The following is a 21,122-nucleotide window of genomic DNA, read 5'->3' as shown; positions in this document are numbered from 1 at the left end:
TATATATATATATATATATAAACTATATAACTACAAGTTTATATAAAATTATATACGTATATTTTGTTTTTTCTTAACAAAATATAATCATCACACTTTAACACATCTCGCATATATACAAATAATTTTTTATTATATAAAAAGAGATTATACACATATATAACAGATGTACAAATATTATTATGTAGAAAGAGAAAGCATTGTTCTTTAATAATCGAGTTGAGAAAACTTAAAACTTATTGATAAAAATTATTTAGTTTTAATAGCGTTTCTCCTATAACGTATAAAAGTTAAAAAAATATTTCTACAAAAATAAAAACTTGCCGTAAAATACAAATAATGCGCGCATAGCGCGCGCACTGTACGTGTCTAGTTTACTGAAAATAAACTGAAAAAAAAATGTGTTTGAATAAGACGAGTCCACAGATCACTCTTTTCAAAGCAAACTGCAATTTTTCATTTTAATAATGTAAAATGCCAATTCACGTCTATCACATTTACAATATGAAAGCACAGGATTTATCTTATCGTATTCGTGGATAAATATTTATTCTATTTGTTCGCTTGGTTCGTTCAGTGATCTCGGTAAATATACAATATTTTCGTTTGTTAGAGAATACAGTATTGAAGATGGTAATTTACAATATGGTGAATAAACAACACACAGAATGCATTTTGTAAGAGATTAAGGTATTAAACTATTTTCTTATTTTAGTTATGTATCTTTTATGTGTACATGTATGTATAGAGGATTACGATTTATATGTAGGAAAGTGTATAATATCGTTATCATGTTACCTTGGTTGCTATCAAATTTCTTACAATATCCCTGAAAAAATTGACATTGCTGCAGGCATGCCAATGACACACGTGATCAGTCCATGATATACTTATATACCAGTTGTCTTGCATTGTAAAGAGAAAAACTGAAGTACGCATATTCATGAGCATTGCGTAAAAAATGTACAAAATTATTAAAATCCTAAATTTGAAATATACAATAACACAGAAGAACATTTTATTTTTACAAATTAATTATAAATCTTCATAGAAATTTCCTTCAGAACGCACTAACGAAGAGATTTCTCATTTCTAGAAACAGTGCTACTGGAAATCCATATTGATCATAACTAAGATTTGTAAAATTGCAATTTTTTTTCTATACAACCAGTCTTATGATTGTTCAAATAATCTACGTAAACTCGCATTAAATTATTGTAAATTTTATACGTGCCACACAATCTGTTCTCTTCTGGAATCTCTTCTGAGGAGAGTAATGTTTAAATCTGATGATAGTAGAAGGGTGATCATTTTATATAGAAGAGAGAAAGAAAGAGACACTTTCTTTACTTTATATAATCAAATATTATAAATTATATATTTTAATATTCTCTAATATCATATTATTGCGAAAAATAAATATTAAGAATTTATATTACAGTCTCATTCAAATGTTATTTCCAAATATTAGAAATACAGTCAACATACTTAACACATAAATATATGTAATGTACAAAAGAATTTTCTTATTTGTTTTAAAAAGAAAATTATATATAATAAATATATATATAGTAGAACGTCTTTATTCTTGTCGAGCGTTCTCTCTATTCTTACGCTCTCCTTACAATTAGTGGCAATAAGGAATGACAAAATTATAGAGAAAATTTTGTCAAGGATATACAGAGAGCAAGAATATGAAGAACAAGAATAGAGAAGTTCGACTGTGTGTGTGTGTGTTTATGTGTATACGTACATGTGGTTGTGTAGAGAGATGTAGAAATTAGATCATTTTTAAAAATATGTTGATTCTTTCTTTCCTCATGATTTTGTTTGAACGCGATCAGAAAATTAAACAAAAAGTTCTCCTATGTTGTATCTTAAAAGTATAATGTACAAAAAATGAAAAAATATTTTATGTGCCGGTTTGACGTTAGTGTTCTTTTTTTGTGCTGTTTAAACTGCCATTTACATTACGTTTCGTTTTCCGGAAGCAAACAATATACTGTACATAGTGGCAAATATTTTTTCCTGCACTTGCTAAATTGCAAAGTATCAAAGACGGCGATTCAAATTCATTAGGAACGATACCATCGACAGACGACTCAAAAAAACTAAATAACGGAAACCAGATTCTAGTTCTGATGGAATCGCGCTGCATCAGAGCTTGATTATTAGCTAATGTGTGATAATAAAGAAATAATCGCGAAGTTATATAAAACGCCACGAAAACGTCGATAGAATAATGTTCGTGCGCTGCCAGGATGAAAAAAATACCAAACATATTAAGCATCCATGTGAATGTATGTAAAAAATATAAATGTCTTGGAGTATCTGTAACAAAGAAAGATATTCCATATTGTGTAAATTAATTTGCCTCCTTGCCAAACAAAATATTAACAAGTATTACTTACATTCTGTAATGAAGAAATTAAGCATTGTTAGTGCTACCGTATGCCCGCTAAACATATAATCTCCGCAAGTTCTGACACCTTGAATGGACATGCCAGCACCTCGCCAGATAACATAAGCCATTGCTATTTTATTATATAGCTCGACATATGCGGAACTATATGAGAAAAATTTACATACGTACAAATGTGTATGCAGTGAAAAAGATGTACTATGTCATATGTTACTAATTAATATGTTACCTTGACCAGTCTTCGTCTGGAACTTTTCGTGGTTGACATTGCAAATGTGCACCTGGTACCGATAATGAAGTAATAAGCATTGTAACACATCTTAGCAGGAAGACCGTACCTGATAGTGCAAAAAATCTCCGTAGCAAAATAAATCTGTCACAATAAATTATTTAATTATCAAACTATTCACACACAGTATAATAAATTGTTAAGTTTATATATATTACCTATATTTGTGAAATATAAGCACAACTATCCATATAGCAAAAAGCAAAGTTCCAGTTACTTCACACATATCAAATGCCCAGGGAATATGAGGTACATTATCTAAAAATATGTCCGGCAATGGAGGATACTTCTTCATATCAGGTACTCTATCGTGAACAATAACCATCACAAAGGCAGTAATCCACGTGACAATAAACAAATATGCGAGGCTAATCAATCCCTTCCAAATTTCAGGTGGTAAATGAGAAGCATGCCCATCTTCTGATATAGAAGCTGAATAAAACTCGTGTTCTATAGATGTTTCATTATTTGTACCAGTACTAGGCATCTAAAAAAATAAAAAAATATTAAATTATTTTGATGTCAACTAAATTACTTGAGATTATTTCAATTGTACCTCATGTTTACTTTGATGACTATAAAAATTTGGCGATGAAAATAAATCCACATATCCCAAGTCAAACAAAACAGCAATGTTATCTCTCTGCAACTGTTTTATGGAAAGATATAATTTTTTTATAGCACCAAGTTTTTTTATGTTTAGAATGTTAGCTTTGAGATCTTCTTCCTTTAACGTTAAAAGCACTTTTCCATCAATTTCATGAAAGAAAAATAAATCTGCATATTCTTCGTGACCATTTTCTATGAGCCATGTTTGCACATCAGAGCATGTCCATTCTAAAATGTTTTTTAAAGGCATGCTGTTATTGAAAGTATAATTTATCCTGTAAACAAAAAAAAGAAATTTAAAATATATCGCTTTTTAACAAAAAGCATATTTTACACGTAATAGCAAACTAGTGCGGTAAATAGATAAACTACTCATATTATAATCAACATTATTTTCCTTTCAAAGAACAACAAAATCATTAAATAAATAAAAATAAGAACAGACTCCACAAATAAAACAAAGTAGAAAGAGATATCTTGTGTGACAATGTCACACAATATAATGTATATACACTTTGTATAAATTTAGATAAAAACTACGAAGAGCGATGCAAATTTAACCTCGATAAGAATAACATATCCAACCTGAAAAATGACCGTGTGCCGAAATCGTCGTAAAACTTCTATGAGACCATCTCCGTGCGTTCGTAATTATTACCATACTACAATTGTTGTTTTTATCAAAGTTAACAATCATACGTCGGCAGTATTTGTGTAAGATGTCATTTGTCAAGGCAGTAGGAGCACAAACATCTGTAGCTGTGTTTCAAAATTAACTGTCATTACTGCAAATTTATAACACATGTGACGTGAACTATAGCTTTTCAGTATTTATACAAACGCAGCGCTACAAATGCTGCGAAGCATCGTTCTATTTTTATTCTTTCGTTGAACGTTGACAAAGACAGAATGTTGCTTCGAAGCGTTTCTAGCGTTACGTTGACCGCAGCCGTAAACCGATCTTTCAATTAGAAAAACAAAGAGATGCCATTCCATCGCATCCACTTCGGTGGGTACACGAGCTACGTACTTTGGTTCGAGTCCATGTTACACAACCACTTTTCAATAACTTCCAATAAGTCGCTATTGATAAGTTTCTTGAGGGAAATGATAACTTTATATTCATTGGTCTTCCTCTTACACGATTTTTGTTTCACGCGTGTGAAACAATGTTAGCAACATAAGCGAGAACACACCTTTAACAACTGACGGTTCTCGGAGCGATACTTATTTTTTTTTTCTGTTGGGTTTTTTCGTTTTACGCAAAAACTCGTCGAATAAGCACAAAGATTTGAGGTGAGGAAACGTTGGAGTAAACAATCATCATTTTTAGTTTTTTTTTTAGAACAATTAATTATTCTCTATTTGCAACATCCAAATTTTTCATATCTCAACGAAGTCTCGCGTTGCAGTCGAATCGAGTCGCGTAAGTCATTCTCGATCTTTGCGCTCAATACTTTCTCCACCAAGTAGCGCATTGCCGCATCTGAAAAAATTTTTTGTACAGTGTCAAAATACTCAATTATCGTAAAATTATCTGTTTCAAAATTTGCGGACAAACAATTTTAATATAAAATTTTACAAACGGATGCGTTTGCTCACCGACATTGGTATTGTTCTTCGCTGAAGTCGCGTACCAAGCGTCTATCTTATTTTCCTTGCAAAACTTGAAGATCTGTTCGTTTATTACGGCGACCGATATATCGCATTTGTTTGCCAGCAGCACGACCGGAATATTCGAACCGTCCGGAAGCGTAACCTTCTCTCGGAGGTCGTTCAACCACTTCTTCATCGACTGGAAGGTCGCCGTGCGTGAAATATCGAACACGAGAGCTGCCGCTACCCTAATGCGAATTACATCAAGAAACCAGTCGATGGATCGATGAATAAAAAAATATTTAATTATTTAAAACAATGTATTGTATGTATAAAACGTCATATTTACGCATATTTATAATAAACTCTTGTCATGTATCCGAATCTCTCGTGGCCGGCAATATCCCTGAAAGTGTTCAAAGTTCATTAACTCTTTTAATAAAAATCTTCAAACATTTGTGGAGATATATTTGAGGTATATTTAATAATAATAGAAAACTCTTGAGAACATTAAAGTTTTGAGTAAAAAAAATACATATATATTCATATTACCATAGCTGCAAGTTAACTTTAGTGTGCGGATCCCAATCAAGCGTTTTTGTCGCAAAATCGGCGCCTATAGTAATCTTGTAATTCGAGGAGAACTTTCCTAAAAAAGATAAGAATGTTTGCTGACGCCAGGGGATCTTTTTCGGATTAGTGACAGCTGCAGAACTGACGATGTGACGTGTGTAAATACATATTCAAAGCGGACAAATCGGCTTATGTCACACTCCTCCGTTGTAAAATACGTCGTACGCCTTTACGCGATGCGATTGTCATTTGACTTTTTTTTTTGTTTAAATTCTTTTACTTCTTCCACACGGTTGAAATTTATATTAAATACTCACACAAGTGTGAAAACCAGTGACAGAGAATATTTTCGCAAAATAATTTACGATTGTTGTGAGACGGAGAAAAATTCTCTAATTACCTTCTGTGTACCTTCTGACCAACGCAGTTTTACCTGAAAAACAAAAATATTTCATGCGATATGTGTACACACAAAGAGAAGGAGAACAGAAAATATATAAAGCGCTTATAAATGTGAATATTTTTAACACTTTTGCGGTTATAAAAAATTTTCTTCTTTATAAACATTTTTTTGAGAATGATTTTCCGATTTGAACTATATAGTGTCATTTTATACCGACGTGAACATTTCAATCTACTTAATTCGTTTTCAAAAAGAGCGATTTGACGTTCTTGTCAATCATTTTGCAAATTTAATATTTTGAATCGGTTGTTTTTTTGTCATTTTCCAACAAAAGCTAATCGACCGAATTATGAGGTATTCTCGCGCACAAAACAACGCGTTCACGCGCGTGACTGGAAACAAACGCTGAGAATCGCCAATCGGTAATTTGTTCTCGTAGAAAAGCAAAAAAATGATTGATTGATCGCGTCTGTCTCTGATCGCGCGTTAACGCGTGCTATTATGTTAGGCGAGGTCAGTTTTAAGAATCAATTCAATTAATTAAAACGACGCCGACTGCACGAGACTTACCGACGCCATAATCGCCAATAATGAGAAATTTGAAAAGATGTTCCTTGTGACTGACGTTGGATAAAATGATATCCGAGTCTCTCCTAAATCTTCGCGAACTCATAATCGTCGACGTTCGATTTGCGGTGTTGTGTGGCATCGGCGCGATTTTACTACTCACTTTACAACATGTGCAAATACTTTGCAAACCAGCAAAGTCTCTCTCTCTCGCCGGCGATATAAACGTGATAAACTAAAAAAGACGTTAAGAAGACGGAGTGACCCTAGGTCGATGGCCACTGTTCTTCCCCTACTCTTGACAGCGTGTTTTCTTATCTGTGATTAGCCAATCTCTCTAAGACATATTACATTGTCACTGTAAGCACACACTTTTTTTTTCTTCATGTGTACGTTTTTATTTTAATGTCGCGCTTTTTTCATAACGTATCGCTCTTGTCTTTTTTATATGATAAGCTAAAGTCTCTTCACACATTTTTTTCGGTACGTAATATTTTGCGACCGCTCTTTTGATTTGCTTGTCTACGATAATTAAATATCTCTGATAATTCTGCGTGTATATATATATATATATATATATATATATATACCGGTACGAGTTGAATCGCTCTCGGAGCGACTAACTTCGGTAAATCAAGCAATGTGATTGGTCGATTTGCCAAATTGACCGATCAGGAGATGAGCAATTCAACTCGTATCGGTCGAAAATATTATTAATAAATATTATTAAAGTATTTTTTTTTTTTTTTTTGTAAAATATTTGAAGTGTCTGTACAGCGGAGTTTCTTACTTCTTAAGTTGTCAGAGTTTTATAGTCGCGGGGGCACTTTTCAAGTTTTCCCGCTCTTTGGCAAGGAGGATCTTGCGCGAAAATTACAAGCAACGTACACCTGTGACTACACATGTACTTTTGGATCTGCAACAGATATGAAAACAGGCCAATCGCAAATAGCAAGATACAAAGCGATGGTTCTTTCTTATGCGCACGCAGTCGTTGGACAAGTAGTAGTTTTAGATCGCGGCCGTGTCCACAATGTTGAACCGCGTTGGTCAGTTCTCGGCGAATCAACTTATATCCCTATTTCCTTCTGGAATCTGGATCGCATGGGAGCGTGTCACGGAGATTGGACAATTCTTTGATTTCAAAATCGCGACTGGTCGACGCTCGCGTGCGATCTTCAGCGCGAAAGAAGCACGGGAGCGCCGCGCACAGGCGTTGTCGCGCAAGCAAGCGTTCTTGTCGAAAAATGACCAAGGAATTTTCAGAACCGACCAATTGCGATTCGACAATTCCGGACATTTCGCAAACCAGACGAGCGTTGCGGATCCGACCTTACGCCTCTGTCGTATTCTCTTTTAGATTATGGTAACTTACGGCCGTCCAAAGGCCGTCGTCTCATTTCACTTTGTGTCACCGGTAAGGATGGTCGTGAGTTTTAAGTAACGGACTTGATCGCTTATGTTCCTCGTTAATTTAATTAGCTTTCGTGTCTCAACGAGTTACATTACGCTTATTTCTCGTAACCGACGTTATAATGTTTCAGGCAAATCACCGTTAAACTGGCTACGTAATACACGTTTATTACTTGGCCGGATTTATTTATTACGGTAGAGTAAGTAGCGATTTCTAACTGTCCTGACATCTCTCCTAGGTATCCGTGTCAAAGAAGTGTGCTATCCTTCTCCGGGTCTCTCGTAAACGTTTAATTGTTATTCCGTTTTTCGCTGACCCCGCTATCTTTACTTTACGTGCCTGTGTCGAATTTCAATGAGCGGTCACTCCTTTTTTTTTTTTTTTTTATCTTTTTTCTTTTTTCTCATTGTTTTTTCGATATCACGATGTACAGATGTTACCTCTCGTCGAGTAGAGGTTAGCTCGTGACGTGTCAAGTTAAAACTCCATTCCATATGGTGGACATTATTTTAGCCACTAGTCATTAACATGCTTGTGCACGTAACGCGCATTTGTTCCTTGCGGTTCATTAGTAAATTTTTATTCAACTTTTACAATTCTCAGTTACAAAAGCTCCAAAGCTGATGATTTCCTTTGTGACCAAAAATAAATCGCACAAAAATGACTAAAGTTGTGAAATTGCAAAGATATTAAAAAAAATTCATGTATATATTGTTAAGAAAAAAGAATTTATCTTTTTTGTATTTTGTTAAAATTTATTATTATGATTTTATTACGAACAAAAATTTAGAAAGATGTAATATTTTTTGTAAAGATAAAAACTTTAATAAAATCTAAAGTTAAATGTTTTATAATTTGTGTATAATTTTCAATTTTCGTTTTCTTATATAACATAATTCTTACATGTACAAAGTGTTTTTTAAAAATCATTTTTAATGCTCTAAAATATAGATAAGTGTATGTGTGTGTATGTATGTAAATTATTTTTGTAATATTTTATATTTTGATCATATTTGTGCCGCAAAGTCTTCAAAACTTATAGGATAAATATTATTATTATTTAATAATCCCAAAAATTGCATTTGTTCATGTATTTGCTTTACATACTTTTGTATAGCATTAATATTGTATTGCTATTAGAGAAAGAAAGTGAGAGAAAAAGAAAGAGAAAGAAAGAAAGAGTAGATGTTTTTTATCATTGTTATTAATATAATAACCAGATAAGATACTTCCTTCATTTATATTATAGTGCTACTGTAAAGACTTGGCACGAAACAGGACAATCCCAAAATGCAGCAGCAGTCAGTAATGGAAGAAGGATTGGCCTATGAGCCACCTACTTATGATGAAACATTTCCTGTCCTACCTGAATCATCCAGTTCCAACTCAGGACAGTTAAACATATTTTCTATAAACAACAGTTTACAACTTGGACGCATAACTATTACACAGGTAAAAAAAAGTTCAGAAAAAATTATAAACTTATTATAGAAGTTTTTTAATCAAAGAAACAGAATTAGTTGAGACGGAACTTTTGAGGCTGTCATTTGCCAAAACAATATTTTACTTTTTTATTTTGTATAGATGTTCCGCGTACCAGGAGAGGAGCGAAAATTCGATCACAGTGATAAATTTGGCGAACGTGAATCGATTCGTACTTGTAAAACTATTATGAAAGAAACAAACACTATTATTGAAATTGCATCATCCAAGGACCAGTCTTTAACGTTTCTTATAACTGGAAAGCAAAATCAGGTTTTGGAAGCAAAACGACGTATTTTAACAACATTTCAAACTCAGGTATACATGTAAATTTAAAAAGTTTGTAATTTCACGTATCTTGCTTATTTTTTTCTGATATGGAATATTTTTCGTATGTTATTATTTTTTTTACTTGATTCGCATTCTAAAATATGAATTGGCTTTTATAGGCAAGCAAACAGATTAGCATACCTAAAGATCATCATCGTTGGATTCTTGGAAAGCAGGGACAGAGACTAAAGGATCTAGAGCAGAAAACTGCTACAAAGATTAACGTTCCTGGTATGCAGGACCAGTCAGACATAATAACAATTACTGGGACAAAAGAAGGCATAGAAAAAGCTGAACATGAAATTAGAGTTATCTCTGATGAACAGGTAATTCTTGAGCGAAATTAAGTCAATAAATCTGTATCATTTCTATTTCTATTTGTAATTTGAGATGCCAGTGATGTTTTATCATAAATATTACAGTCTCGAAAAGCGTTTGAGAGGATAAGTGTGCCAAAAATATACCATCCATTCATATATGGTGCACATAACGAAAATCTCAATGCTATGATGGCCGAAACTGGTGCTCGCATTAATATTCCTCCCGCATCGGTACAGCAAGATGAGATAACTATAGCTGGTGAGAAGGAAGGAGTCTTAGCTGCTAAGCAAAAGATCGAGAGTATCTACAAGGACATGGTAGATTAATAAAAATACAGTTTTTACATAATTTTTTCGATTTTATAATATCGGCATATATGATACATAAAATTTTAATCTAGGAAAAAAGATGTACCACGGTGTCCGTTGAGGTTCCCAAGTCCCAACACAAATATGTAATTGGACCTCGTGGTAGTACCATAGCAGAGATATTACAGACAACTGGAGTGAGTGTAGAAATGCCCGCTTCTGATTCGGCAACTGGTACTATAACTCTTAGAGGACCTCAAGAAAAGCTTGGACAGGGTAAAATACAATGTTTAAATATTGTTTAATAAAAAATTAAATATTTGTTTATAGGAAAAGTTAGGTTTATTCTTATATGTATTTATTTACATATATGTGTATGTTTTATACAGCACTTAACAAAGTGTATGAAAAGGCAAACAGTGTTCGTACTGCCGTGGTAGAAGCTCCGGTTTGGATACATAAATACATCATTGGACGCAAGGGTGTAAATATCAAGAAAATTACTCAAGAAATGCCGAAAGTGAACGTAGAATTTACGGGGAAAGAGGACAAGATTAAAATAGAAGGTCCACCTGAGGAAGTAGAGAAAGCGCAGAATGAACTACAAATGATGGCTAACGATCTCATAGCTAAGCTCACTTTTACAGAATTGAATGTTGATCCAAGATTTTACAAGCATATCATTGGAAAAAATGGTTGCAACGGTAAGTTAATGACTTATTTCATATCTTTTAGTATCATTTTGGGTCTCAGACTATAGAAAATCATAAGAATAACTTTTTTTTTTTATTATTCAAGTGAATCGTGTAAAAGAAGGAACTGGAGTCGTGATTAGTATCTCTGAAAATGATGGAAATAACGTTATTCGTATTGAAGGCAACCTTGCTGGTGTACTGAAAGCTCAAACTGTACGTGATTTACATTATTCTTAAACGACAGTAGTCTTTAAATACATAGATAGAAAAATATTAATGTTTACATTTTTTTTATGAACATAATGCAGGAACTTGTAGAAATGGTAAAGAAACTCGAGAACGAAAAGGAAAAGGACGTGATTATAGATCACAGATATTATCGCAACATAATTGGTAATAAAGGAGATAATATCAAAGAAATTAGAGATAAATTCAATCAAGTACAAATTACTATACCTGGACCAGGTAAGCAATATATAAACTTATTTTGTTTATTTTAATGTGTTGCAGTTTTTAGTATGTATTAAATAAATCTTTGTAATTTAAGGTGAAAAAGGAGATATAGTGAAGATAAGAGGACCCAAAGAGGATGTTGATAAGTGCCATAAGCATCTAATGAAACTGGTGAAAGAATTGAACGAAAGCAATTATGTATTGGAAGTACCAATTTTTAAGCAATTTCATAAGTTTGTTATTGGAAAAGGCGGTGTCAATATACGCAAGGTTTGCATCAAGATTTATTTGTGTATACTTCATATGTGTGTTTGCATATATCTATTACATATACATTTTATATGCAATATACATTTGTGTGAATATTATGATGTAGATCAGAGAAGAAACACAAACAAAAATTGATTTGCCTGCTGAAGGTGAAAAAAGCGATGTTATAACCATCACCGGGAAGAAAGAAAATGTAGAAAAAGCTAAAGAAATGATACAGAAGATTCAAAATGAATTGGTAATTGTTGATACATACATATGGCAATAAAAGTTTAGTAGATATGTAAAATATCTATACATATATATAAATACTTTCTCCAGGCTAATATCGTTACCGAGGAGATCACTATTCCACCCAAGTTTTACAACTCTCTCATTGGTACTGGAGGTAAACTAATACATTCTATCATGGAAGATTGCGGAGGTGTTACGATCAAGTTTCCTACAGCTGAAAGTAAAAGTGATAAGGTAAAAATACGAAAAAAAGACATGGAAAGATCTACGATTGCAATCGAACTTTCTATCGATCGGTTATATTGCAATTTATATATATATATATATATATATGTATATAGGTCAGCATCAGAGGTCCAAAAGATGATGTAGAGAAAGCGAAAGCACAACTGTTAGAATTAAGCAATGAAAAGCAATTGTCCAGTTATTCAGCCGAGGTGCGTGCCAAAGTTCAACATCACAAATTCCTCATTGGGAAAAATGGTGCCAACATCAAGAAGGTAGTGAATCCACGATATATTGTGAATGTTAATCATCAGATATTTACAAGTATATGATGTCTATCTATTTTTTTGTTTGTTATAGATAAGAGAATCAACAGGTGCACGTATTGTATTTCCGACAGAAGACGATCAAGACAAAGAAGTGATTACGATTATGGGCAAGAAGGAAGCGGTTGAGAAAGCTAAAGCTGAATTGGAGGCCACGATTAAGGAAATTGTACAAAGATGGATCTTTTTATATGCAATGTAGATAATTGAATGTGTAGTAGTTAGTTAATGAACGAAATTTCCTCTTGATGTGCTTTTAGGATAACATAATTGAAGGCGAAATTCGCATTGATTCAAAGCATCATCGACATTTTGTGGCGCGAAGAGGTGGTGTGCTACATAAAATCGCTGACGAATGTGGAGGTGTGCAAATTTCGTTCCCTCGAGCGGGTAATGACAGCGATCGCGTTATCCTGAAGGGCTCGCACGAATGCATAGAAGCTGCGAAACAACGAATGCGAGAAATTGTTCAAGAACTGGTAAGTGCGAATAATGAATGAAATGCGAAAAAAACCAAACACGTATAATATTGTTACGACGTTAAAAACTTTATCGCTATCTTTCCGATTCTAGGAATCTATGGTGACGATAGAATGCGTGATACCTCAAAAACACCATCGCACCGTAATGGGTGCGAAAGGTCGCAAAGTGCAAAGTATAACAGCCGAATATGATGTGCAAATCAAATTTCCTGATCGCGACGTATACGGTTAGTACATCGATTTTTGTTCTCGATTTCTCTTTTGCGTACCCTCAATTCAATACAAGGATGTTGATGTCATTGTTTTGTGACATTGTTGACAGATGAACAAAAAATGCAAGTGAACGGCGAAAATGGAGAAGCTGTGGAGACTGTTTCAGCTTGCGATATAATTCGCATTACCGGACAACCAGACAACGTTCTTGCCGCTAAGCAAGCTTTACTCGATCTCGTGCCTATTACAATTCAAGTTAGTTCATATTTTTATGCCAAACATTTTATATAAAATTTATAAAATCAAAAATCTTTGAGATAAAAGTATTGTTTTTCTTATTCTCACGTTAGGTAGACGTACCATTTGATTTCCATCGTTCCATTATTGGACAGAAAGGTAAAGATGTACGGGAATTAATGAATACATATGATGTACACATCATGCTCTCACCTGCCGAGGAAAAACTAGATTATATCAAAGTACGTAAATCAGGAAAAGGATTATTTGTGGCTCTTATATGTATATATTTTTTGGTTGTTTGTTTTATGCAGTTTTTGGCTTGACTTTCAGATTTCTGGAACGCCGTCGTGTGTTCAAAGTGCCAAGGAAGCTATCCTTGAAAAATGTGAAACGTTGAAGGCTGAACGGGAGGACCGAGCGTTAAAATCCTTTGAGCTGAAGGTAAATTTATCATATAATTAATATTCCAAGTTAAATATAGTTATAACGAGAGAAAAGAGCGATTGTGTTTTGTATTGTTATATGAAATAAAATTGTTAAATTCATAAAATAGTTTATGTAAAACAAAATATATTGAACGTGTGTTTGATAGCTTGAAGTTGATCCTGAGTATCATCCGAAAATAATTGGGCGAAAAGGAGCTGTAATTAGTAAAATACGTAGCGATCACGATGTACAAATTAATTTTCCGCGTAAGGGCGATCCCGAGGAACATATTATCACAATTACAGGATATGAACAGAATGCGTATAGCGCACGGGACGATATTATGAAAATTGTTAACGAATTAGTAAGTAAAAACTTTACATGACGTACAAAAGTATTCTATAAATGTGTGGTATTATTACATTTATTAGAATATTTTTTATTACTTTCTCCTGTACATATATGTGTTTTTTCTTTTTTTTCTACTTTAGAACGGTTTGACGAAAGAGGAAGTGCATATAAACGCTGCTGTACATTCGCGTTTAATCGGCGCGAAAGGTAGAAACATCCGCAAAATAATGGACGAATTTAAAGTCGACATCAAGTTCCCGAGGAAAACTGACGCTGATCCGAATATCGTAACGATTATCGGAGCAGAGGATAACGTAGCTGATGCAAAGGATCGCTTGTTGAATCTAGAAGAGGAATATGTAAGTATAATGTGTCAAAATATTTGTATAAGTAGAAGCAATGGTTTTAACATGAACAGCACAAACATGATATTTATATGACGTTGCAGATGCAAGATGTAATAGAGAACGAATATCGCGATAGTTTGCGTTCACCTCAACGCGATGACAGTAACAGTGCCGGTGGCAATGAGAACGATACTGGCTTTATCGTGAAGGGAGGACCGTGGGAACAACAACAGCAGCAGCCTCAAACCGCACCGAACACAGCCAGCGTGGAAGAATTTCCTCAGTTCGCTGGCTATTCCCACGTACCCGTTACTAATCCGGATGGTCCTTGGGGAATTAAGCGTTAAACCTATAAATTTTCTTCGGGAAAAAGTGATGGAACATGTAAAAATGATTAGGTAACTCTTATCTCTACAAACAATTATATAAACCGGTATCAAACGACGCTACATACAATACACACGCGCGCGCGCATGTACACACAGACACACGCACACGCACGCACTGGTGTGGATGGGTCCTTATTCCATTACTGACGTTGCTGCATATGAGAGACCTGGCCATTCTATTGGATTCTGACAATGGTTTAATACACACACACATCTCGTTCGCAATGTTATTATTATAATTCACGATATGGATGTTCTATGTATCTGTAACTGTAATGCATATTGCTCTTGAGTCACGTCGTTCAGTTTACGTAGACAATGCGCACACAGCGCACCGTTTAACTATCCGTTAATCTCGTTTCTAAAGAGATGCTTTTCAGATACAGATATATTGTACTTAAGACTGTAGTAGCTTTGTGGGAAATAATCGGATCAGCATTCTGCAGAAAAAAAAAAAAAAACTTCCGAGTTCCGCGAGGATTGTTTGTGTAAAACACATTAATTGTGTCTCTGTATTGTAAAAGAAATTCTCTATGGCAAAAACAAAATCTATCCGTAAATATTAAATTAAATTTCTTTCTGCAGAATCTGACCAATTTGTACATTGTATCATATTACTTTTCACAAGTAATGCTACATACTGCGCATAAACTGCAACTGATCATTTGCAGTTTTTATTGGTCTTAGCATAATAATTTGTTAATTTATTTATAGGTTTTTTTGTACATATCGCATTTTCTCGTTGCGTTGTGTCACTTGAGAGGGAAGTAATAATCTAATTGTACATCATGACACACACATTGTTGAAACTTTTATTATAAAGTCTTCATCAAAATCAAAAACAGAAGAAAAACAAACGTGAACAAAACGTAGTTTTCTAAAGAAAATTTTGTCCCTTGAAAATTCACACTCTTTATTCTTTTTGTTATATTAATTAGTTACTACGTACACTAATTCACACTTCTGGTCTCTGACATTTCAATTGATATGTACGACGTATACGAGAAATCGATTCATGAAAACGCAAATTTATCAATGACAGATATTATCTTAACCACAGGTGTGCAATCGAGATTTACACTATTTTTAGTCTTTACAAACATTATTGTGCATCTTCAAGGAATTATTTAGAAAACCTTGATCGCGTAAGCCATTAAAGACTCATAGAGATGTACGTAAAAAAAAATCATCATTGCTGCAGACAGTGTCTGAATCTAATCTCGATGTTCTAAAAAGTAAGAACGCGACATACAAATTCCTTTCAATAGCCGGTTTTATTTATTAATTCTACTTTACTATTTCGTGCATCGTTTGATGTCCAAATCATTGTATTCTACTATTTATGAAGTCAACTAGCTAAGAAAAGATATTCAGTTCAAGTGCCTTGTCTATTTTCTTCAAGACAGCTCATTTCAATTGTTGAAAGAATGTGTGAAAAAATATAGTAGATTATACATATAGAAATATAAATACTCTCTCTGTGTGCGTGTGTTGTATTTATACGAAATGTCTAAAAAAAAAAGAAAAAATCAAATTTTCTTTCGTTAATTAAACAAATTATATTTTAAACTGGTCGAAGAATCTATATCTATCGAGATTTATCTGATAATTCTAAAACATTGTGAATGAAAAATAAGAGAAAATCGAACATAAATCTTAGGTGTGCAAAAAAAGAAAATTATATTCTGAACATTCAAAGTTTATTTATTCGTATAAAAACGTGAAATATATTTAGTTATTACGAATAAATTTCTTTTCACAATTTTTAATTGGAATAAACTCCAAATCTTTAACGAAGAATACTTTTATGTATTTGATCCAGTCGAGATGATGCACGTATAAAACAAGAGATAAATAAATTGTGAACAACATAATTTGTGATTGCTCTACAGAGTAAAATACCGGAGATCTCTTTATTTTTTACGCGCGTTATATTTTGAACTATCTATTTGACCATTTGCACTTTTTTCTCCTTAAGTAAATTGTATTAATATTAATTTTTTTGCGCATTATTAAGATCTGTGTTTGGTTCTCTTTGGCCTTATTGTTCACTTACAAAAAATCTGTATATATGTATACATGTGTGTATGTGATGCGCGTGTATACATGTAAACATTTATATATGAATACTGATTCTATACATGTATGTTATGTGTGTGTGAGAGAGAATGAGTAGATGTGTGTGTGTGTGTGTGATAGAGAAAGAGAGAGGGAGGGAGGAAGGAAAAAGAAATGAATAAGAAATACTACGAGTATAATGAGATACACTCTATCTTATGAATGAAAAATAATAGAATTATCATGTATACAAATATTCACTTATATATTTTTTAGATTTACAGTAATTTTTATAAACCTACTTAGCGACCTATATGTCATCTCCAATACATGGTAAATATAAGAAAGCCAGGAGTAGTAAATTTTAATATACTTGGTTTTGGCTAAGAATTTGATATAGATGCTATGCATGAATATACTTTTTTAATGAGTTATTATATATATATATAAAATATATATGTGCATATATATGTATATATATATACATATACATATATATATATACATATATGCATGTATATGAAACAAAATATTCTCTGTATACATAAGTAAATAATGTTATAACACATGGATTCTATTGTAACAACAATATATTACATTCATAGATCTATTTATTAATTTCTCATGTATGTATTATTTTTTCCTATCCTTCTCAATGTTAAACAAAACTTTCAGACCTTTCTCGCTGGACATTCAGTTTTTACTGAATTTATATTATAGTGCTCGCCAAGCTTGGGAAAATGAGAACTAGCTTCAGACCGACATTAAACATAATAGAAGGTTGCTCTTTTTTTAACAATAATTATTTATATACATTAGAGACACACATACAAAAGATAAGTTAAAAATACATTTTTAGTGATATTACGGTTTCTATAAGAGAGTGTATGTATGTACACACTATTATCATATTTAAGAAAGAGAGCGTATTTTTTTTTTTAAACTTGAGTATAATGTACTAAAATGTTACGAGGTTTTTACAACAGAGTTCAACATACTGCAATCTCTTGATCCAACTTGGTTTTTTTTTTTTTGAATAAACGACATTGCTTTCAGTGAGTCAAATTGATGTGACTTAAGTTATGTGGAACTCTGCTGTATCAATAAAAGTTGTATTCTCAATACTGCGCAACTGTTTCACGAATCCATCATTAGGTCTAATACAACTTCTTGCCGCCTTTACTTTATCATAAGCCTCGTCGTACGACAATTTTGTAACAATCATCAAATAAGCGATCACGATTGCAGGAGACCGAGAAACGCCAGCATTGCAATGCACAAGAATATTTTCTTTACGATTCGCGTGTATAATCATAATGCAATTCTTTAATGACGCGAGTAAATTCGATTCTGGTAGGTCCAACAAGTCGCAGGTGTGATATTGAATATTGTCAAATTTTTCAGACACGTTAACACCTATGCTTAAAATATGCTTTATTTCGTATTTCTTTAATATGTCATTGCAAACCACTGGATCCTGAGAACTGAGATACAATCCCGGTGCTACATTAGCAACCTGCAAATCAGGATTTTCGTCTACTACGAATGGCAAGGTTTTTCCCAGGTTTCTTATTTGACCACATTCGATTTCGCACTTATTGCCAAGTGTATCCGTTATCACTGTTTTGCATGATTTTAATAACGCCTTCTTTTTCACAATAAAATCTTGCAAATTCATTGTGCAAAGTTTAATAATTAGTTTTCGAATATGTTTAAAGTATATCAAATAGGTACGAGATTTTCTGTAGAAGGAACATATTTATATTATATTTTATGCTATTATATATAATATATGTGATAAAATAAAATATCACTTTTTAACTATTTTTGCACACAACGTAACAATTTTGTATAAAACAAAATCTTTCTCTTAAAAAATTTATTGTAATAAAAAGTCTGGTGTTTATTCAATCAAACTGTATTTAGTGTTTCTGCTTTATTGAATACGGTTCTTGCTCATGCTCTTCCACTATGGTACAACGTTTTAACTCATCTGGATCATATTCCACATTCAATAGATGTAAGCCATTAGATGGTACAGGTACAACACGGGGATTCCAGTTATAATGTGAAGGAACTTGTAGCATTACAGTGATATCTTTCTCTGTTATTTTTCCTAATCCTAATGTAATCAGAGCACCAACCATTCGTCTGACCTGTAACGTGTGAGTAGCATTTACAGCATTTTTACATAAAAACGCATTGTGTTTCATCAAATACTAATAATCAGACATTTATACCTGATTATACAAAAATCCTCTTGCCTTGCATGCAAAATGCCAATATGTAAACCTTTCAGACAACGGATCAAAGGGCATTAGAGGCTGTGCTTCTTCTAAAGTAAAAGTATTTAAACAACGAACATAAGTAATTTTATAATCGGGTTTTGAAAGTTTTGAAAACGTAGTAAAATCTTTCGTTCCCAGAAACAATTGTGTGCCACGTTTTGCCCTGTCTATATCAAAATCACTCGTTCTTAAAAAACAAAAAAAAGCAACATACGCATTATATATTACATAATAAAGAAAAATATTATTATATCATTAGATCTAGTTTTCTGTATACCTTAACTGGTAAGTGTGTGTTGTTTCTGCAAGTGGTCTTCGTTGTTCTCCAGATACTTTAGGTATCATAAATCTATAAATATATGTTCGAGACTTACAGGAAAATCTTGCATGAAAATTTTCTGTGACAGGTATGCAATCTAGCAACCTATACAAAACAAGAGTTTATTGAACGCATCTCATACATTACGTATCACAGCTTATTATTAAAAAGTGTATAGACACATTTTAGAATTATCAATTACCTAATAGTATGGTTACATTTAGCAAAGTAACGATTAACATATTGTTTTATGCTTGATATATTGTAAATACTATCATATTTATTGTTAAGTTCTACGTGACCGGTGTTGCACAAAGCATGAACCCCAGCATCTGTTCTGCAATAGATATTTTTTTAATTATACATACGTACACATATAATTTAGTTGTATCTCGAGTTTTTAATAAAATTATGCGACGTATTTATGCGAAATAAAAATTCTGAGAAAAAATTAATAGCGTTGCTAATCAGGCAACACAATCGATTTGCCAAATTGACGTCATTAATCGCTCATGAAGTGATTTGATCCACTCAAAAACGCTATAAAATTGCAACTTGGATAGTTTTATATCATCTTTAGCGTGAATCTTATTCTATCCCTACTCCGGACTTATTAACATACAGTTTTTTATGGCACATTTAATATGCCACTCAACTCCGAGTTGTTATTTCAGCACAAAACTTACAAGTTTTTTTTTTTTTTTTGAAGACTCCGAGCCATCAAAGATGAAGCGATGAAGTGCGAAGTACCTTTCTTTGTATTTCTATTGCATTAATACATCAATCCTGACCCAGGCTAATGATTCTATGATCAATCTTAGTACAAGATTCACGGTCCGAGTTCTAATTCGCGTGAATTGTTTCGACAATTTGGAACGGTCGGTTTATTAGGAATAATAATGGTCAGCTGAATACAAACCGTTTAAATATTACCGTCAGGTAAAAGAAACTACCTGCTGGAAAGAACCACAGCTGGCTCGTTCAAACTCTTTGGGACAATAGTTGATAAAGCAGTTTCTAAAGCACCTTGGATAGAATCTGTATCATGTACAAAATATGCACCAACTTGCTTCTGCAAACCCCTTTACAAAAAATCAATAATGTTAATTTTATACAACAAAAGAGAAACAAAACTTAAGTCATAAAAATGTAATTGCAAGCGACTGAAAAGATACGTATGGTTATGTTATAATAAAAAAATGTTTTCATGTTATACCTGTACTGCGTACCAATGTACGAAAATCTGAGAAAATATCGTACCATAATTGTATTCTATATTTAGAAACAAATTTGACCGTTTTCAGTTATTAATTACAGCAACTATAAACCAGCAGTCGCACACTCAGTGATGGGAGATGCCAGAAAAAAATCATCTGTTCGCGGTAACTGTGGTAGTGTGTGCGCGCACGCGAGAAGTGAATCATTTAAAGTCGGAGGAACACAAGAAAAAAAACTTGAGTAGCCAGTAAGCAAATTGACCAATCGCAGGCGA

At 33.1% G+C, this 21,122-nt stretch overlaps 5 protein-coding genes across 8 annotated transcripts; 1 reads left to right on the top strand and 4 right to left on the bottom strand.

Annotated features, from left to right (window-relative positions):
* Positions 1-180: 180 nt before the first annotated feature.
* Positions 181-4,603, bottom strand: LOC109857346 (sphingomyelin synthase-related 1-like). Of its 2 annotated transcripts, XM_020433534.1 has the most exons (7): positions 4,517-4,603; positions 3,906-4,079; positions 3,268-3,548; positions 2,870-3,198; positions 2,652-2,795; positions 2,412-2,566; positions 181-2,331 (listed from the first exon to the last, which is right to left on the bottom strand). In XM_020433534.1, exons 2-7 carry the CDS (start codon positions 4,015-4,017, stop codon positions 1,931-1,933), a joined length of 1,422 nt encoding a protein of 473 aa, XP_020289123.1. In that variant the 5' UTR covers positions 4,018-4,079; positions 4,517-4,603; the 3' UTR covers positions 181-1,930. The 2 variants fall into 2 exon arrangements, with proteins under 2 accessions (XP_020289123.1, XP_020289124.1); XM_020433535.1 differs by lacking the exon at positions 4,517-4,603 and having other exon boundaries at positions 3,268-3,595; positions 3,906-3,997.
* A 69-nt stretch (positions 4,604-4,672) lies between these two features.
* LOC109857348 (ras-related protein Rab-38-like) lies at positions 4,673-7,326 on the bottom strand. Its single transcript, XM_020433537.1, has 7 exons — positions 7,250-7,326; positions 6,463-6,981; positions 5,890-5,922; positions 5,469-5,565; positions 5,266-5,322; positions 4,923-5,164; positions 4,673-4,806 (listed from the first exon to the last, which is right to left on the bottom strand). Exons 2-7 carry the CDS (start codon positions 6,599-6,601, stop codon positions 4,682-4,684), a joined length of 693 nt encoding a protein of 230 aa, XP_020289126.1. The 5' UTR covers positions 6,602-6,981; positions 7,250-7,326; the 3' UTR covers positions 4,673-4,681.
* A 531-nt stretch (positions 7,327-7,857) lies between these two features.
* Positions 7,858-15,537, top strand: LOC109857345 (vigilin). 3 transcript variants are annotated; one of them, XM_020433532.1, is made up of 23 exons: positions 7,858-7,876; positions 8,004-8,072; positions 9,123-9,325; positions 9,458-9,673; positions 9,805-10,011; positions 10,108-10,323; positions 10,407-10,590; positions 10,704-11,018; positions 11,113-11,222; positions 11,318-11,474; positions 11,557-11,732; positions 11,839-11,970; positions 12,054-12,200; positions 12,308-12,466; positions 12,552-12,686; positions 12,778-12,996; positions 13,091-13,226; positions 13,322-13,467; positions 13,563-13,691; positions 13,783-13,893; positions 14,045-14,242; positions 14,370-14,588; positions 14,678-15,537. In XM_020433532.1, exons 3-23 carry the CDS (start codon positions 9,164-9,166, stop codon positions 14,921-14,923), a joined length of 3,720 nt encoding a protein of 1,239 aa, XP_020289121.1. In that variant the 5' UTR covers positions 7,858-7,876; positions 8,004-8,072; positions 9,123-9,163; the 3' UTR covers positions 14,924-15,537. The 3 variants fall into 3 exon arrangements, with proteins under 3 accessions (XP_020289121.1, XP_020289119.1, XP_020289122.1); XM_020433530.1 differs by lacking the exon at positions 7,858-7,876 and having other exon boundaries at positions 7,883-8,072; XM_020433533.1 differs by lacking the exons at positions 7,858-7,876; positions 8,004-8,072 and adding an exon at positions 8,426-8,444.
* Positions 15,538-16,517: 980 nt separating this feature from the next.
* Positions 16,518-18,853, bottom strand: LOC109857349 (dual specificity protein phosphatase 19). The gene has a single exon (XM_020433538.1). It carries the CDS (start codon positions 18,699-18,701, stop codon positions 18,099-18,101), a length of 603 nt encoding a protein of 200 aa, XP_020289127.1. The 5' UTR covers positions 18,702-18,853; the 3' UTR covers positions 16,518-18,098.
* A 91-nt stretch (positions 18,854-18,944) lies between these two features.
* On the bottom strand, positions 18,945-21,060 carry LOC109857347 (tRNA pseudouridine synthase A). The gene is made up of 6 exons (XM_020433536.1): positions 20,847-21,060; positions 20,584-20,712; positions 19,833-19,967; positions 19,589-19,735; positions 19,264-19,498; positions 18,945-19,179 (listed from the first exon to the last, which is right to left on the bottom strand). The coding sequence occupies exons 1-6, from the start codon at positions 20,891-20,893 to the stop codon at positions 18,946-18,948; spliced, it is 927 nt and encodes a 308-aa protein (XP_020289125.1). The 5' UTR covers positions 20,894-21,060; the 3' UTR covers position 18,945.
* Positions 21,061-21,122: the final 62 nt, after the last annotated feature.

This window comes from Pseudomyrmex gracilis, unplaced genomic scaffold (genome assembly GCF_002006095.1).
Source record: "Pseudomyrmex gracilis isolate BER0280 unplaced genomic scaffold, ASM200609v1 scaffold_155, whole genome shotgun sequence".
Classification (NCBI taxonomy): Eukaryota; Metazoa; Arthropoda; class Insecta; order Hymenoptera; family Formicidae; genus Pseudomyrmex; species Pseudomyrmex gracilis.
The sequence above is the reverse complement of the archived record's forward strand: the minus strand, read 5'-3'. Positions and strand labels throughout refer to the sequence as shown.

Excerpts from the sequence above, each read along its gene's own strand:
- LOC109857347 (XM_020433536.1), bottom strand. The coding sequence starts at position 20,893 with ATGGTACGATATTTTCTCAGATTTTCGTACATTGGTACGCAGTACAG. Across the intron at positions 19,968-20,583 it reads GCTGTGGTTCTTTCCAGCAG|AACAGATGCTGGGGTTCATG; the intron begins GTAGTTTCTTTT and ends TATCTATTGCAG. Across the intron at positions 19,736-19,832 it reads AAATGTAACCATACTATTAG|GTTGCTAGATTGCATACCTG; the intron begins GTAATTGATAAT and ends TGTTTTGTATAG.
- LOC109857346 (XM_020433534.1), bottom strand. The coding sequence starts at position 4,017 with ATGATTGTTAACTTTGATAAAAACAACAATTGTAGTATGGTAATAATT. Across the intron at positions 2,796-2,869 it reads CTTATATTTCACAAATATAG|ATTTATTTTGCTACGGAGAT; the intron begins GTAATATATATA and ends TTATTGTGACAG. Across the intron at positions 2,567-2,651 it reads CCAGACGAAGACTGGTCAAG|TTCCGCATATGTCGAGCTAT; the intron begins GTAACATATTAA and ends TTTCTCATATAG.
- LOC109857345 (XM_020433532.1), top strand. The coding sequence starts at position 9,164 with ATGCAGCAGCAGTCAGTAATGGAAGAAGGATTGGCCTATGAGCCACCT. Across the intron at positions 11,223-11,317 it reads GTGTACTGAAAGCTCAAACT|GAACTTGTAGAAATGGTAAA; the intron begins GTACGTGATTTA and ends AACATAATGCAG. Across the intron at positions 12,687-12,777 it reads AGGCCACGATTAAGGAAATT|GATAACATAATTGAAGGCGA; the intron begins GTACAAAGATGG and ends ATGTGCTTTTAG.
- LOC109857349 (XM_020433538.1), bottom strand. The coding sequence starts at position 18,701 with ATGAATTTGCAAGATTTTATTGTGAAAAAGAAGGCGTTATTAAAATCA.
- LOC109857348 (XM_020433537.1), bottom strand. The coding sequence starts at position 6,601 with ATGCCACACAACACCGCAAATCGAACGTCGACGATTATGAGTTCGCGA. Across the intron at positions 5,323-5,468 it reads AAAGTTAACTTGCAGCTATG|GGATATTGCCGGCCACGAGA; the intron begins GTAATATGAATA and ends GAACACTTTCAG. Across the intron at positions 4,807-4,922 it reads GAAGAACAATACCAATGTCG|ATGCGGCAATGCGCTACTTG; the intron begins GTGAGCAAACGC and ends AAATTTTTTCAG.